The sequence below is a fragment of the Patiria miniata genome, unplaced genomic scaffold (assembly GCF_015706575.1).
Source record: "Patiria miniata isolate m_02_andy unplaced genomic scaffold, ASM1570657v1 HiC_scaffold_29, whole genome shotgun sequence".
NCBI lineage: Eukaryota > Metazoa > Echinodermata > Asteroidea > Valvatida > Asterinidae > Patiria > Patiria miniata.
The window spans coordinates 1444907-1457565 of NW_024037068.1; the positions used below are offsets into that span (position 1 = coordinate 1444907).

The window sequence follows — 12659 nt, forward strand, 5'->3', positions numbered from 1 at the left end:
TATGGAGTTATACTCAAACTCCGCCTGATACTGCCACGAATTTGTCCCCCAAATCGCGAACAACTCTAGAAATAGGCCTTCACGTGTTCGTGAACTCAACGCCGCCAGATAGTGCATGTCATTAAGATCCATTATTTAGAATGCTCATTGTGTGGTGACTGGTGACACATCAAATCAGCTGCCAGCAGTAGTAAATGGCAAAAACAGAAGAAACTAACACAAAAATAGCAAATCTTGAGGTAATTTGCACATCACTTGTGCGATACGTTTAATTGCAATTTGGAAATAACATTGTAAGCCCGATGTTGGAAAATATATTTCTATGTACATACTTCACATACTCACACATATTTTTGTCATAAATTTCAGCTTCTAAAATTAAGTTAACAATGTCATTTCCAAACTATTGTAGAAAATAATGAACTGAACTTAATTTTTTTGGGAGTAAACTGCCTATAATGAAAGACAAGGTTACTCGACTCCATTATTTCTAATTAAATATTAACTATTTCAAGTTAATATTTGAAAAGGGCACCACACAACTGTTGCACAAAATCGATCTCAGCTGTACACATTTTTACAAAATATAAGTTAAAATCTGCATGTGTGTGTTGCCCTTTTGTCAAAGTTGCATTGCCCATGCTATTTTCGAGTTTCATCCCAAAATAAACATTCTTTTTCTATAACTTGCTATTTTTCTAGCAATACAAATGTTATTCATTTGAGACATCTACTGATGAAATCGGCCCACGTTGGTTATTGAATTAATACTTTACAACTTGTGAATTACTTGTGGCCTGAGAATAAGTCCAGTCTTGCGGGATTGGCTGGATCGACACTGATTGTATGGACCTGGAACCAGTCTGCCAACAAAATGCAGATCTGGTTGTGCCAAAAATAAAACCTCTTTTTTTTCAGAGGGTTGCAGACAGCCCAAAAGTGTTAAAAAAAGAACTGGGAGGGAGGGGTGGGGTTGGAATAAAATATACAAGTTGAACATTTATTAAGAGAAAAAAAATATCGCATTTGTTGTTAAGCGAGGGGAATGCCACTTTTGTTAATATAATACTCTTGTTGGAGTCACAGTGCAAACAACATGCTTATAACAGCATGAATTTTTAAGCATAACTTTAAGGTGCACCAAACCTTACAATGAATAAACTTTTGTCTATTGCCTGAGTACTCACTGGTGTATGTAAAAGTGAGAAATCATGAATCGAATCAGAATTTGTCAGATTAAAATTATCCCATTTTACGTGATTTACAAGTATAATATCTTCAACCCAGCGCAAGACTGCTAATTTGTTTTCTGCACGAAGTATATTTTTTTGTGCGTAATTTGTTTTCAGATTATTTTTAGACTTTTATAAATGAACACACTTCAATTTGAGGTTTTGTTGTGAAATCGTTTTATAATTCAATACCGCAACATTTTGTACACAGATGACCCTTGCAGTACCGAAAAGGACCAGATTAGTTAATTATTCTACAAAGAAGGATCATATAATTAATCATTCCAAACAAATGAATATGCATCAACATATATAAAAAAATTAGGAAAACTTTGGTGATGATTACTGTCCTTTCCAAAAGCCTGTTAAAATAAAATGGGAAAAAAAATAAAAAATAAAAAATAAAGCATACAGAAAACACATAACAATTTTCATCGGGTCTTGGAACTGGATTCCATTAGGCCAAAAAACCCCCCAAAAAACAACAACATAGTTCTGCTTCCGATTACATGGCATTTGAAATTAGGGTAGGTAGGTAGGACATTTTTTTTTTTTTGGCCAATTTTTTGTGTGTACAATCACATGGAGGCGTCCGCGTGTAGTCAAGGGTAAAAGGTAGAAATTGATGGTTTGGGGTAGGGAAACCGGAAGCAGAACTATTATTTATTTTTTTTGGCCTTACTGATGCACGTGAAAAAAAAAAAAAAAATGCGCCAGCAGTCACACTTTTCATCTTATGAAAATTCCATCTTATGAATAGCCACACTTTTCTTTAAAAAAAAAAAAAAAACCTTCAATGATTTTCTTCTTAACAATACAATTTCAGATGGAATAATTGTTACATGGTACTTGGTACCAGTCCTATCTTCAATTTGACTCGGGTGTTTGTCATTACATCGGTAAGTCCGTTTCTGGGTAATTACCAATGTTCCTGCATTCCTGTCTTTAACCCTAACTCCCTAGGTCTTTTTGCTAGGATGTAGCCTCAATCCTGCAAAATCTTCCAATTGGCCTCGTGGAAAAATAGCATATAGCCTCAATCCTGCAAATTCCTCCATTGTTTCTTGAATATGGTCCGTGGAGGGGTGACCACTGCCTGAATCCTGCAAAATCCTCCGGCTATGTCTGTCAATAGGCTGAGGCAGAGGCAGTGACATCCTGGAGCAGTGCGGAGGATGTCAAGGATAATCAAGGACTAAATTTATGCACGGCTGAGCATAAACAACACAAGGTCTGGCCCAAGGCCTTGACACAAAAAGATTTTGGAGGATTTGGGATGGTTAGGGTTAAAATAAGCTTTAAAATTGATCCTACATTCAGTGCAGATGTTGAAGACCTGAACATTTATTAATTAAAACTTCCAAACTTCTGTTCTTGCCTTTCAATAAAAAACCAGTCAGCACAACAAATGGTGCTCTGTTTTAGTGAAAAAAAAGTAACAAGACTATACATTTATTTTCAAGGAATAAAGAAACTAAACCTAAAATACTGAACTCATTTTCTTATTTTTTTGTCTTTTAAATATTTTCACAAGGTTTTTCTTCTCAAAAATACTAAATAAAAAAGAGAACATTCCAAAGCATTTAAATGCCGTTATATTGCGTATATTTCTTATAATTCTTTGTACACTTATTGAGATTCTACATATATTTCAAACATCTTTGGATATATAGCAACGGTTGGAGAGAATGTTGCATCCTGACGCCATTTTTTTCATCATATATTATCTTTGTAACAGTCAGTCATTGCAAAAATGTTGAAAAGACTTGAACCCGGGATTGAGAAACATTCCTAATTTTGTTACAAAATACTTTGAAAATGCACTCGACTCTCCATAGACTTTGTACACAACCAAAGAAGTGGCGTCTGGATACAACATTCTTTCCCACTGGTTATTATTATTAAGGACAAGCATTATGTCTATCTTCTTTGAGTGCATGCTTCATTGTAAGCGGGAGGGGTAGTATATCTATGTCGTTATCGTTGCGGCCGATGTGCTGGAGGATGGTGGAGAAGCATTTGTCCTGCAGGCGTAGTTTGCGTGAGCTGCGTACTCCGAGTTCTAGCTCGGTCTCGGCGGCTGTGGAACAGGCTAGCGGGTACAGCTCCTCGCCGACTCGGTGCAGATCTGTCAATGGAAAAATGCATTCAATTTGAAAATGAAAACGTGGTCTCGTGGTTACGGTGTTCAACTCATGCGCCGTGGCATGTTGGTTCGAACCCCTTGCCTCTATAGAGAGACCAGATTGCGCTGATCTCGAGCTGCTGCAGAAGAAATGGTCTCATGGCCTGATGAACAGGGGTAATAGTTGAGAAGCACTTTGAGACCTTTGATATTAAGTGCTATATAAGCACCACATCATTAAAATAAATAAATGTACACACATACATTAGTTTAAAAACATTCAAATGCACAGTGTAGATGGACGGGCCATCACCGCGTTTTAGGTAAGTTTTTTATTGTAGCAAATTAGGACCGAGTTATGGGGACTTTCTGCTGTCCCCACAGTGTCTTTCGTCGCCATAGTACCATGGGACAACTCGTGTGTGGTCCCCACGATTACGAAACAAGTATGTGTGGGCGTGTTCAATTCCAGAGAACAAAAGAGAACATTATCGTCCACGATTCCCAGCATACGTCCGCGATTGGGGTCGTGTACAAAACCTACAGGAGTCTTCCTAAAAAGAGTACAAACAAAAGAGGGACAATAAGACGTCCAAGACCGACGGTATGAACACGACTGCGTGTACGTGTAACTTTGTCCGTACCCCTCACCATGGGTTTTGTGCGCGTTCCTTCACAAACCTGTACGAATGCACAATCAGCTGTGACTGGGTGTGAAGAATGAATATAGGTAATGCTCAAAGCGTATTTCGAATGAAAATGCTGAATCTCTCAAATACTGTGTTGTGATTGGCCACTAAGGCCCCAATTCCGTAGATGAGCTCATTGGACGTGTACAAACACCTGTCAAATTGATGAAGTCAGGGTTTCTGACTAACATGAAAATAACATGTACATGTACCTGTACATTATTAACATGTTGGTTTGGATTTGATACACGAGGGCATTTATTGGGCAAGATACATGTACCGCACCGACCAAATCAAACACCCTAGAATTCCAATAACAACTGGGCATCATAGACCTTATTCACTAAGAAGCCATTTTTGATCGAGTTCCCTGAATTTTATTTACACATACGCAATTTTGTCGCGCAATTATGTCGCGCGTTTTTATATACCCGTACAAATCAATGAGTGCGTTTACATTTACGCGACAAAGTCGTCCGACTTATCACTCTCATTTCAAAAATCACAGTGACACACACACAATGTGTACGGTACATTGAATCGACACTGCTTGAATTTATTGAAACATGCCACAAAATGTCCGCCTTGTCCGATGTAAACAACTAGGTGTTTTCGCATTTCCTTGGGAACGGTAAGACATTAGGTTAGTTTCTTTCAGCCAGACCTTTGAAATACGAAAAGTAAACAATCCAAAACATGATTTTTTTTTCGGGAATTTGAGGCCGTAATGCCCCGTTTAACCCACTAGCAAGCACTGAGTTTACACTGGCCTTGCTTGTACCATGTCAACATCACCAATCGCATGCCCTCACATTTGACCTTTAACCCTTACTCTCTGAGGGTAGTTTACTGCATGTCAGTTGGTTATGCCAATGCCCTCCAGCTGCAGTTTATTGGAGGATACTTTGATGTAGCAGTGAAGGCTCCAATTGGCAGGAGTTGGAGGCCCTGGAGGGTGCCTGATACTGACCAGCTGGGGGCACTCACTTTGTTATCAGAGGACTCTCATTGTTCTCTGTGGCATGTATTGGAGTGCCTGTCCAGTTACCCTTGAAATGACATGGCAGATATTGGAGGGCCATGCAAAAAACATAGGAGATTTTCTTGAGGCACAATTGGCATGCGTTGGAGGGTCAAGTAGGGTAAGGGTTAAACTACAATATAATCACACCATGTAGTCTTTTAACTGCAACGTCAATTCCTTTCTTTACTTAACCTTGTTGACATGTGGAAAAGTCAATATATCTGCAAACACAGATGATGAAATCTTTTTGTACTTGAAAATGCCAATCCTACCTTTTGTCCTCCAAAATTTATAGTACCATAAAAAAAATAAAGTTGTGTCCACGAAGTGACTCCTGTGGACTACTGCCTGTTTTTTTTTTTTAAACATTCACAATTTGCATATATTCATGATTGGATCATGACTTTGATGTGTGTAATGATATTGAATCAATTATAGATTGATTCATTAAGCTCCGCCCACACTGCATGTTCCAGTCATGCACCTCATGAATATGTACATGTATGGGCGTGTCAGACTTAAGTCGATAATCACAGCTGTGATTGGTCAAAACACCCTGGGGCGGGGCTTAATGTATCTGTTCTTTGGCTCTTTCAACATGTTGGGAATGCAGCCAACAAACTGTGCAGCTCAGATTGTACACATGGTGCATGTAGATAGTACTTTGTATTGTGGTAAGATCCTAGTTCAGGACTTTGTTTTTTAAAGCCAACCAAATGATTGCAAATCTTACATGCTTCCATTGTATGCAAATATTACATGCTTCCATTGTATGCATATTCACTGAAAATATAATTACAAATTTGTATTCTGCGTGTCCAGTGGGGCTGTGCAGTTTTTTTATTTTTTTTTATTTAGTACTTGATTCTTTCAACTTGGACTTGATCAAATATTCACATATTACATTTTGAAATGTATTCAGCAAGTTAAACATGCAACCGCATTGTAGAAATTTGACGAAGAACTTGTTTCAATACAAATTAAATGGCTGATATTTGACTAATTTCAAGAAGAAATTGAGCCAGTATTCCTCACATGGAAGCTTTAAAATCAGGCACAAAAGAGTGGCTTCGACCAGCAATAAAACCACGCAAATTTTACTCATTTTTCGTTTATCTCCTGGAATATGCGAATCAAAAAAATAAAATTATATTTGGATATTTCGGTCGATGACTGAATATTCCAACATTTGGTCCATGATATTCGGCACGGCCCTAGTGTGCAGTACAACGTCCACAACATCACATTTTCATTTTGCAGTTGTAAACTATTTGAACATTAGGTTTGGAAGAAAATCAAACATATTGTAGAAAACATCATTGAAATAACACTCACCTTTAAATGCCACACCCAAGTTGACTCCGTTCTTGAAGTACGTCAGCGTACCGGCGTACAGGTTCAGCAGTACTCCTATCCTGGTGTTGTTCTCGTAGAAGGGCTTGCAGTACTGTCGGCACGTCCCTTTGTGCCACAGGGTGCCCTTGTAGGACAGCCCCCAGCTCTGGTCATCCATGCCTAAACAAAGAGAGAAAATAAGACTTGCTGTACTTTTTGCATTGGTCATTGTTAGGTCAGGTTGGCAGTGGCTGGGTTGTATCCGAGTCCATCACAAGTCCAGTCACACGAAAATCCAAGTCAATTCACAAGTCACAAGTAGCAGGAGACATTAACCCTAACCCTCCTCAATCCTCCAAAATCCTCCTGGCGGTTTTGGAGGATTTTGGAGGATTTTGGAGGAATGGTGTTAAAGCACATGAGGGTTTTGGAGGATTGAGGATGAATGGTGTTTGAAGAAGAGGATTTTGGAGAATTGAGGATGAATGCATTTTGAGAGGCAGGACTGTCTGACGATTGTGAAGGATTGAGGCGCTGGGTATCCTTCATTTGGACATGTGCAATATTTTGGAGGATTGAGGATGGTTCCTAGCAAAAGGGCACCTAGGCCTTTTCGGCTAGGATCCATCCTCAATCTTTCAAAATCCCCCAATTGCCACCATGTAAAAAGCAGCCGTGTTTGTACAGCCCCAATCCTCCAAAATCATCCGTTATTTCATGCATTTGTTCAGTGGAGGGGTGACCACTGCCTCAAAATCCTCCAATAAGCAAAATCCTCCAACAGTCATTGCAATGCAATGAGGAATTGCCAATGATATCCAGAAGCAGTGCGGATGACATCTACTTTAATCCATGCATAATTTATGCATGACCATAAAGCACAGGCAACACAAGGTGCAGCTTAAGACCATGACACAATGCATCCTCCAAAATCAACTGGCACAAAAATGGCATACAGTCTCAATCCTCCAATATCTCCCAAAACCGCCTGGTTGATTTTGGAGGAATGAGGAGGCCTTTGTCACAGTTCATTCGAATAGCTTGTGACTCGACTCGGGGAATTAGATGACTTGGGATCAACTTGTGAGGACTTATGAAGGACTCGAACTGCAACACGTCTTTCTTGGCCCAGGCTTGGATGGACTGGGTTTTCATTTGCTCAAAACTGGAGAACTAAACAACGGAACAATTTGTGGGAAAAAAACCAATTTGGTTGTTGCTTACCTAGCATGTTGATGTACTGGTAGTTGGTGGTATGCAGCAGTGCTTTCTGGGTTCCTACCCCGACCATGACTGCCGTGCCGAACGCTGGCTCCGTGAAGATCACTTCCCAGTAAAACTCTCCCTCGTGGAATCCCTGTGTTCCCCGCACACCCGCAGTGCCTGTACTATCCTCCACGGGATCTAGAGTTCAAAAACAAGAGGGGAAAAAGTTGTAGCCGTTATGGTCTAATGTCAAAAAAGTTGATTTTTGAGGCGGGTCGCCTCGCAGTGCCCCAGAAGACAATTGGTGTGGAACAAGGGCGGATTAGAAATTTTTACAGGGCTGTATGCTAATTGTGACAGCCAGAGGTTGGTTACAAAAATCAGCATGCTTTATTTGGTCTAATTTGGGGATTTATTTTGGAATTTACACTTTGCAGTTGAACTAATCCGCCCTTTTTCAAAAAAGAAGCTGAATATACACAAAATCGGCCAATGTTAGTTTTTTCTTCTACATACCACGCACCATACTGTACCAATGACAGAATGGTTTCAACTTCATCGATTACATTTTGGTGAAACAGCTCAAGGCAGAGCCCACCATGGAAACAGAGGTTACGGCATTGTCGGTTGGTCGTAATGCTTGTGTACCATGATTGCAGCAGTGTGCTGGACAGAGGACTCAAGTTTCTCTGGATGTGCAGTATGGTTGAGTCTCCTGTGTATGAAGGAGATGACATCCGGGAAATTGGTCTTTGGAACTGTTGTTCTTTTGAAGAAGTTTGATGATCAGCATGATCAGGCTAAGTGCTTCAACTAGTTGGCTTCATGAAGGGTTTCTTGCTGTTGGGATGTGAAGGCCCCGCGATACCCTTTCACCACGTTCACCTTTGACCTCAAGCTACTCGATGAAGAATCTAACTTGACCCGGCGATTCAGAAGTGGTTGATCCTCTGCCTGCCTTGCAATCGCATCTAGCCCTCAGTGGTTTGGGAGTAGTGGCTACTTCTTTCAATCAGGATAACCACATTGTGAATCTCCACGATTTTCTTTGTCGACGAAAGGAAAAAGATCAGATCAGAGCGATTCCACTTCACCTGTGTTAGACGCTAGAGGAAGCCCCTGGTAAACATGCAGTAGAGTCACAAGAAATAGACCAATTGAAAGATTTTTATATTTCTGGGATAGGTGAATGTTTATTAAATCTAATGAAGGTGGAAGGATCGATGGTTAAGCAACCACTGCGCCCAGAGCAAAGGTTGATGTAGTGAAATATTGGAGATGGTAGAAAAACTTTCATAAGAAGTTCAAGAGTTAGAGGAGTACCCAAAATCTGTTAACAAATCTTCAGCCACACAAGCATTATTTCACATTGATGAAAAAAAAACACCTTTTTTTTTCTAAATGATCTACGTACATTTAAAGTTGCATACCCTGTGCTCTTGAAAACTTGATTTTTTTCTCCCAAGGGATTTTATATTTTGTTATGTTTCGTCGAAAAACTCCTTTATTCTGATTTTGGACATCTGCAACCCTCTGAAAAATGGCTTTCACTTTGCGCACAAATGATCCCCCCCCTCCCCCCACAAGAGCCAAATTATAGTCTGGCAGCCAATAATTCTAATTTTGTTAAGAAATAATTCAATAAATGTCGGTTGATTTTTTTAGTTCGATGTCTCATTTAAAAGTGAATAAATTTACATAATTGATCAATAAGAAAATAGTAATTGACAAAAAACATCAATTTCTTGAGGGGAGTCTCGAATAGCACGGGAAATGCATCTTTAAAGTATACATATTAATATTAATGTACACTTTTATGAGTCAGCAGAAATATAGGGTTATTTTTTACTACTAATGTGAAATCTAGTCCAGAAATAACAATTTGGGTAAAATTAATAATATCCTCCTAAAATGTGTACTACTGTCTTTCAACGTCAACTCCTGTGTGTACAGAGAGTCTCATTTGGTTAAATATTTTGACATTAAAGTAATCCCAGTATTTGCTGCGTAAACATTACCTATATGGAAATATGCAGCTAGCTGATTGGTGGAGAGATGTACATCGGATGATTTGTTCTGCCGGTCCCAGCACCAGTTGTCTGGTCGATATTCCCTGAACGTCGACATCTGGCCTGACTCCACTACGGACGTCATTGTGTTCTGAGCAAACAAAATCGCAACACTGCAAATTTCAGTTGTGGTTGGATTTTAGGTAAAAACAATCAGATCCAAGTTATAATTTAAATATTTTAACTTTGAAACTTGTTCGTATACCATGCAGTCATGAAACGAAATAAAAAACCCAAAACAAAGAGAATATTAGTGATTATTACCAAAAGATAAAAACATTCATTTCAGAAATTGTCTTAAATCATCAAAGGGAATGTTGTTTTTTTTTTTAAATACCTAGTGGCTATATCATCATGTATTTTTATGGAAGCCATTTCAGTGGCTATTGCAATATAGGGATAGGCCTACTATCACAAAAAAAGTAAACTCGTGCAATCGTCCTGTTTTTTTTAAATTACCTATCACTGGCAGTTAGGCCTACCTGATGATATGGTGGTTCTCACTCAATTAAATAAAGTGTAGACTTCAACCACAGTACTGTGTCAGCTGCTGTACTCCTGAAGCACTGTGTAAAATGCGCAGTCGAACATCACCAACCGAATTTAAAGTCCGACCAAATTTAATACATGAAACGCTGGTCAACAAAATGGCGAGTCTCTGAAACGTAACTGCAGCTGTGTGCGAACGCGAGACGACTGCCGTTAAATGCAAGCTGATCCTAGAGCCAAAACGAAACTAAATCTCCAAGCACTCGAACTAGTCGAAGCGTGGAATGCAGGGTGAATCAGTAACCGTTGCTAGTGACATTGTCTCATGACCTAGTCAAAGGTAAAACTCGGATAACGACGTCAGAAAAGTGTCCTTTCTGAACCAGCCCACGTAGTTATTTGTTGTGACCGTTGTGTGTTTACGTGCTGATATGCATGCGTGGCCCTTTTCATCATGCACCACTACTTGCTAATTGTGATCTTCCCATCAGCAGCACTACTCCCTCTGCACTAAAAAAATGTAAACTATATTTCTGGCAAAATAAATGCTCTGTTAAGCATAAAATACACTTGATTTGTACAGAACATCATACATACTTTTACAAATTTTGAAAAAAGTTTATATTTCAGACTAAACTATTTTTTGGCTTATTTTTGAAGCTGTTCTAAATATTTTCGTAGAGGAGTGGCTTGGCATAAACTACCCGCTCATAACAATGCCACGTGACCCGCAGACCGCAAGTAAACCAGTTCCAGCCGGTAGAATTTATGAATGACGCAACGACTTAGCCTTGGTAATTTAAAGGGAATGTTAGCCTTGGTCAAGGCGCTAGTTGTTATTCATCCGGTTGTACAACATTTGCTTTTGCTTCAGTTTTCAGAAATAAATGGATTTGGAGGATTAGTATAAATTATGTTATACCAAATATTGTTTAACTGACTTGCTTCACGTTTTGGGTTCGGAGATGCTGGGAAATACAAGAAAACCAACCATGAACATGTTCCCTGGCTCCACTTAAGATGAAACAGAGCAATTTATAGACGCTGGTCGGCCGACCAGCGTTGGAAAAATACAATTTTTCTTTAAAATGTTAGCACACCAGGAGCCACGATTTTACAGGATACTCTTTAGACTGTCATTAACAATCGAGTAAGATATTTCGTGATAATTTAATCATTTTGTTTTTAGATGTTTGCAAATGTTGAATCCTCCCTTTAATTTCAGAGCGCCGCCCTAGTTTTTGCACATGGTTGAAGTTTAACATGGTTCAAAACCAGCATTGGCGTCGCCAGGTTTTTTTCTAAGGGAGGGGGTGGGGGGGGGGGGGGCGGAGAGCAAAAAACACCTCTTTTTCTTTCCTTTCCCCCATTTTTCCACTCCCTTTCCCCCATTTTTGTGTGTGGCTTTTCCGGGGGGGGGGGGGGGGGGAGGGCAAGCGCCCCCTTGCCCCCCGGAAAAGCTGACGACGCCCATGCAAACCACTGATGCACATAATTGTTTCTAAACGTTCATTCATGTTCCGATTTTTAAAAAAAAAAGGCACATATCTCAATACAAAAAAAATTGATCTGCTTGTATTTTAGCTTGTGCCAATAACTCCTTTGGCTATGCTTCAACTATCCTTGAAGGGACATCAGAAAGGGCAAACTAAATTGTATTTCTGAACTACGGGGTTATCCCTGATTCAATATATTGCACCCTGAAAGAGTTCCTAAAAAAGGCATTACAATACTTTTCTCAAATAGTACTTAATCAAGACAAAGAAACAATGAAACCAGGAGAATGTCATGAAAATCTTGGTGCAAATTAAATTTATTACAAAACTGTGTTAAAACAGCTCCACCTTCAACTTGGACGAAAAGTACATTACGGGTGCACCCCTGCATTAAAATAACCATAGACGCTAGTGCTAAATGCCCATACAATGCACTTCAAAATTCTTTTAAAAATACATGTACTCAGAACTCTCACAGGTATTTAAGCTGTACAGAAAAATGACCATCAACATGTCATCTTTTATTTTCTGTTCATTTTTTGTTGGGTTGACCATTGACTTTTCGAAGAATTCTCACCCAAAGAAGACGACCCCTATTTTGCGGAAAAGTGGCCATCTTGAAAAACGATCCCTTCACAACATGGCAAAATAGCGCCACTTTCGAGCCCAACTGCATCCAAAATGCTCAGAATTGGGAGCCCCAAGTCCGGGCCAGAGGTACATTACCATATCTCTTCAATTCCCCAATTTTATGGCTCTCAAAACTCTCTAATATAGAATATTTTGAGGGTATCAATTTTATTCATGAGCTCGGCGGATGGGTTTAGGCCTATTTACAGGTGTGCACCCTTACATACTCTCTTGCCAGTTTATGGCCATTCACAAACAAGTGAGTGGCACAAGAGAAGCACAAGAGGGCTCACTTCTTAAAAACAATGGAATTCTTCATAATACTGCCCTTATTTAAGCACACAATTGTTGATTAGTCACACTT

At 39.4% G+C, this 12659-nt stretch overlaps 1 protein-coding gene across 3 annotated transcripts; it reads right to left on the minus strand.

Annotated features, from left to right (window-relative positions):
* Positions 1-2560: 2560 nt before the first annotated feature.
* Positions 2561-10611, minus strand: LOC119735932 (SPRY domain-containing SOCS box protein 3-like). Of its 3 annotated transcripts, none has more exons than XM_038209886.1 (5): positions 10163-10611; positions 9630-9771; positions 7630-7809; positions 6406-6585; positions 2561-3360 (listed from the first exon to the last, which is right to left on the minus strand). In XM_038209886.1, the coding sequence occupies exons 2-5, from the start codon at positions 9763-9765 to the stop codon at positions 3134-3136; spliced, it is 723 nt and encodes a 240-aa protein (XP_038065814.1). In that variant the 5' UTR covers positions 9766-9771; positions 10163-10611; the 3' UTR covers positions 2561-3133. The 3 variants fall into 3 exon arrangements, with proteins under 3 accessions (XP_038065814.1, XP_038065816.1, XP_038065815.1); XM_038209888.1 differs by lacking the exon at positions 10163-10611 and adding an exon at positions 8128-8730 and having other exon boundaries at positions 9630-9759; XM_038209887.1 differs by lacking the exons at positions 9630-9771; positions 10163-10611 and adding an exon at positions 8128-9177.
* Positions 10612-12659: the final 2048 nt, after the last annotated feature.

Coding starts and splice junctions, on each gene's coding strand:
- LOC119735932 (XM_038209886.1), bottom strand. CDS start 9,765: ATGACGTCCGTAGTGGAGTCAGGCCAGATGTCGACGTTCAGGGAATAT. Junction 6,586..7,629: donor CCAGTACATCAACATGCTAG/GTAAGCAACAAC, acceptor CTCTTTGTTTAG/GCATGGATGACCAGAGCTGG. Junction 3,361..6,405: donor CTTGGGTGTGGCATTTAAAG/GTGAGTGTTATT, acceptor TTCCATTGACAG/ATCTGCACCGAGTCGGCGAG.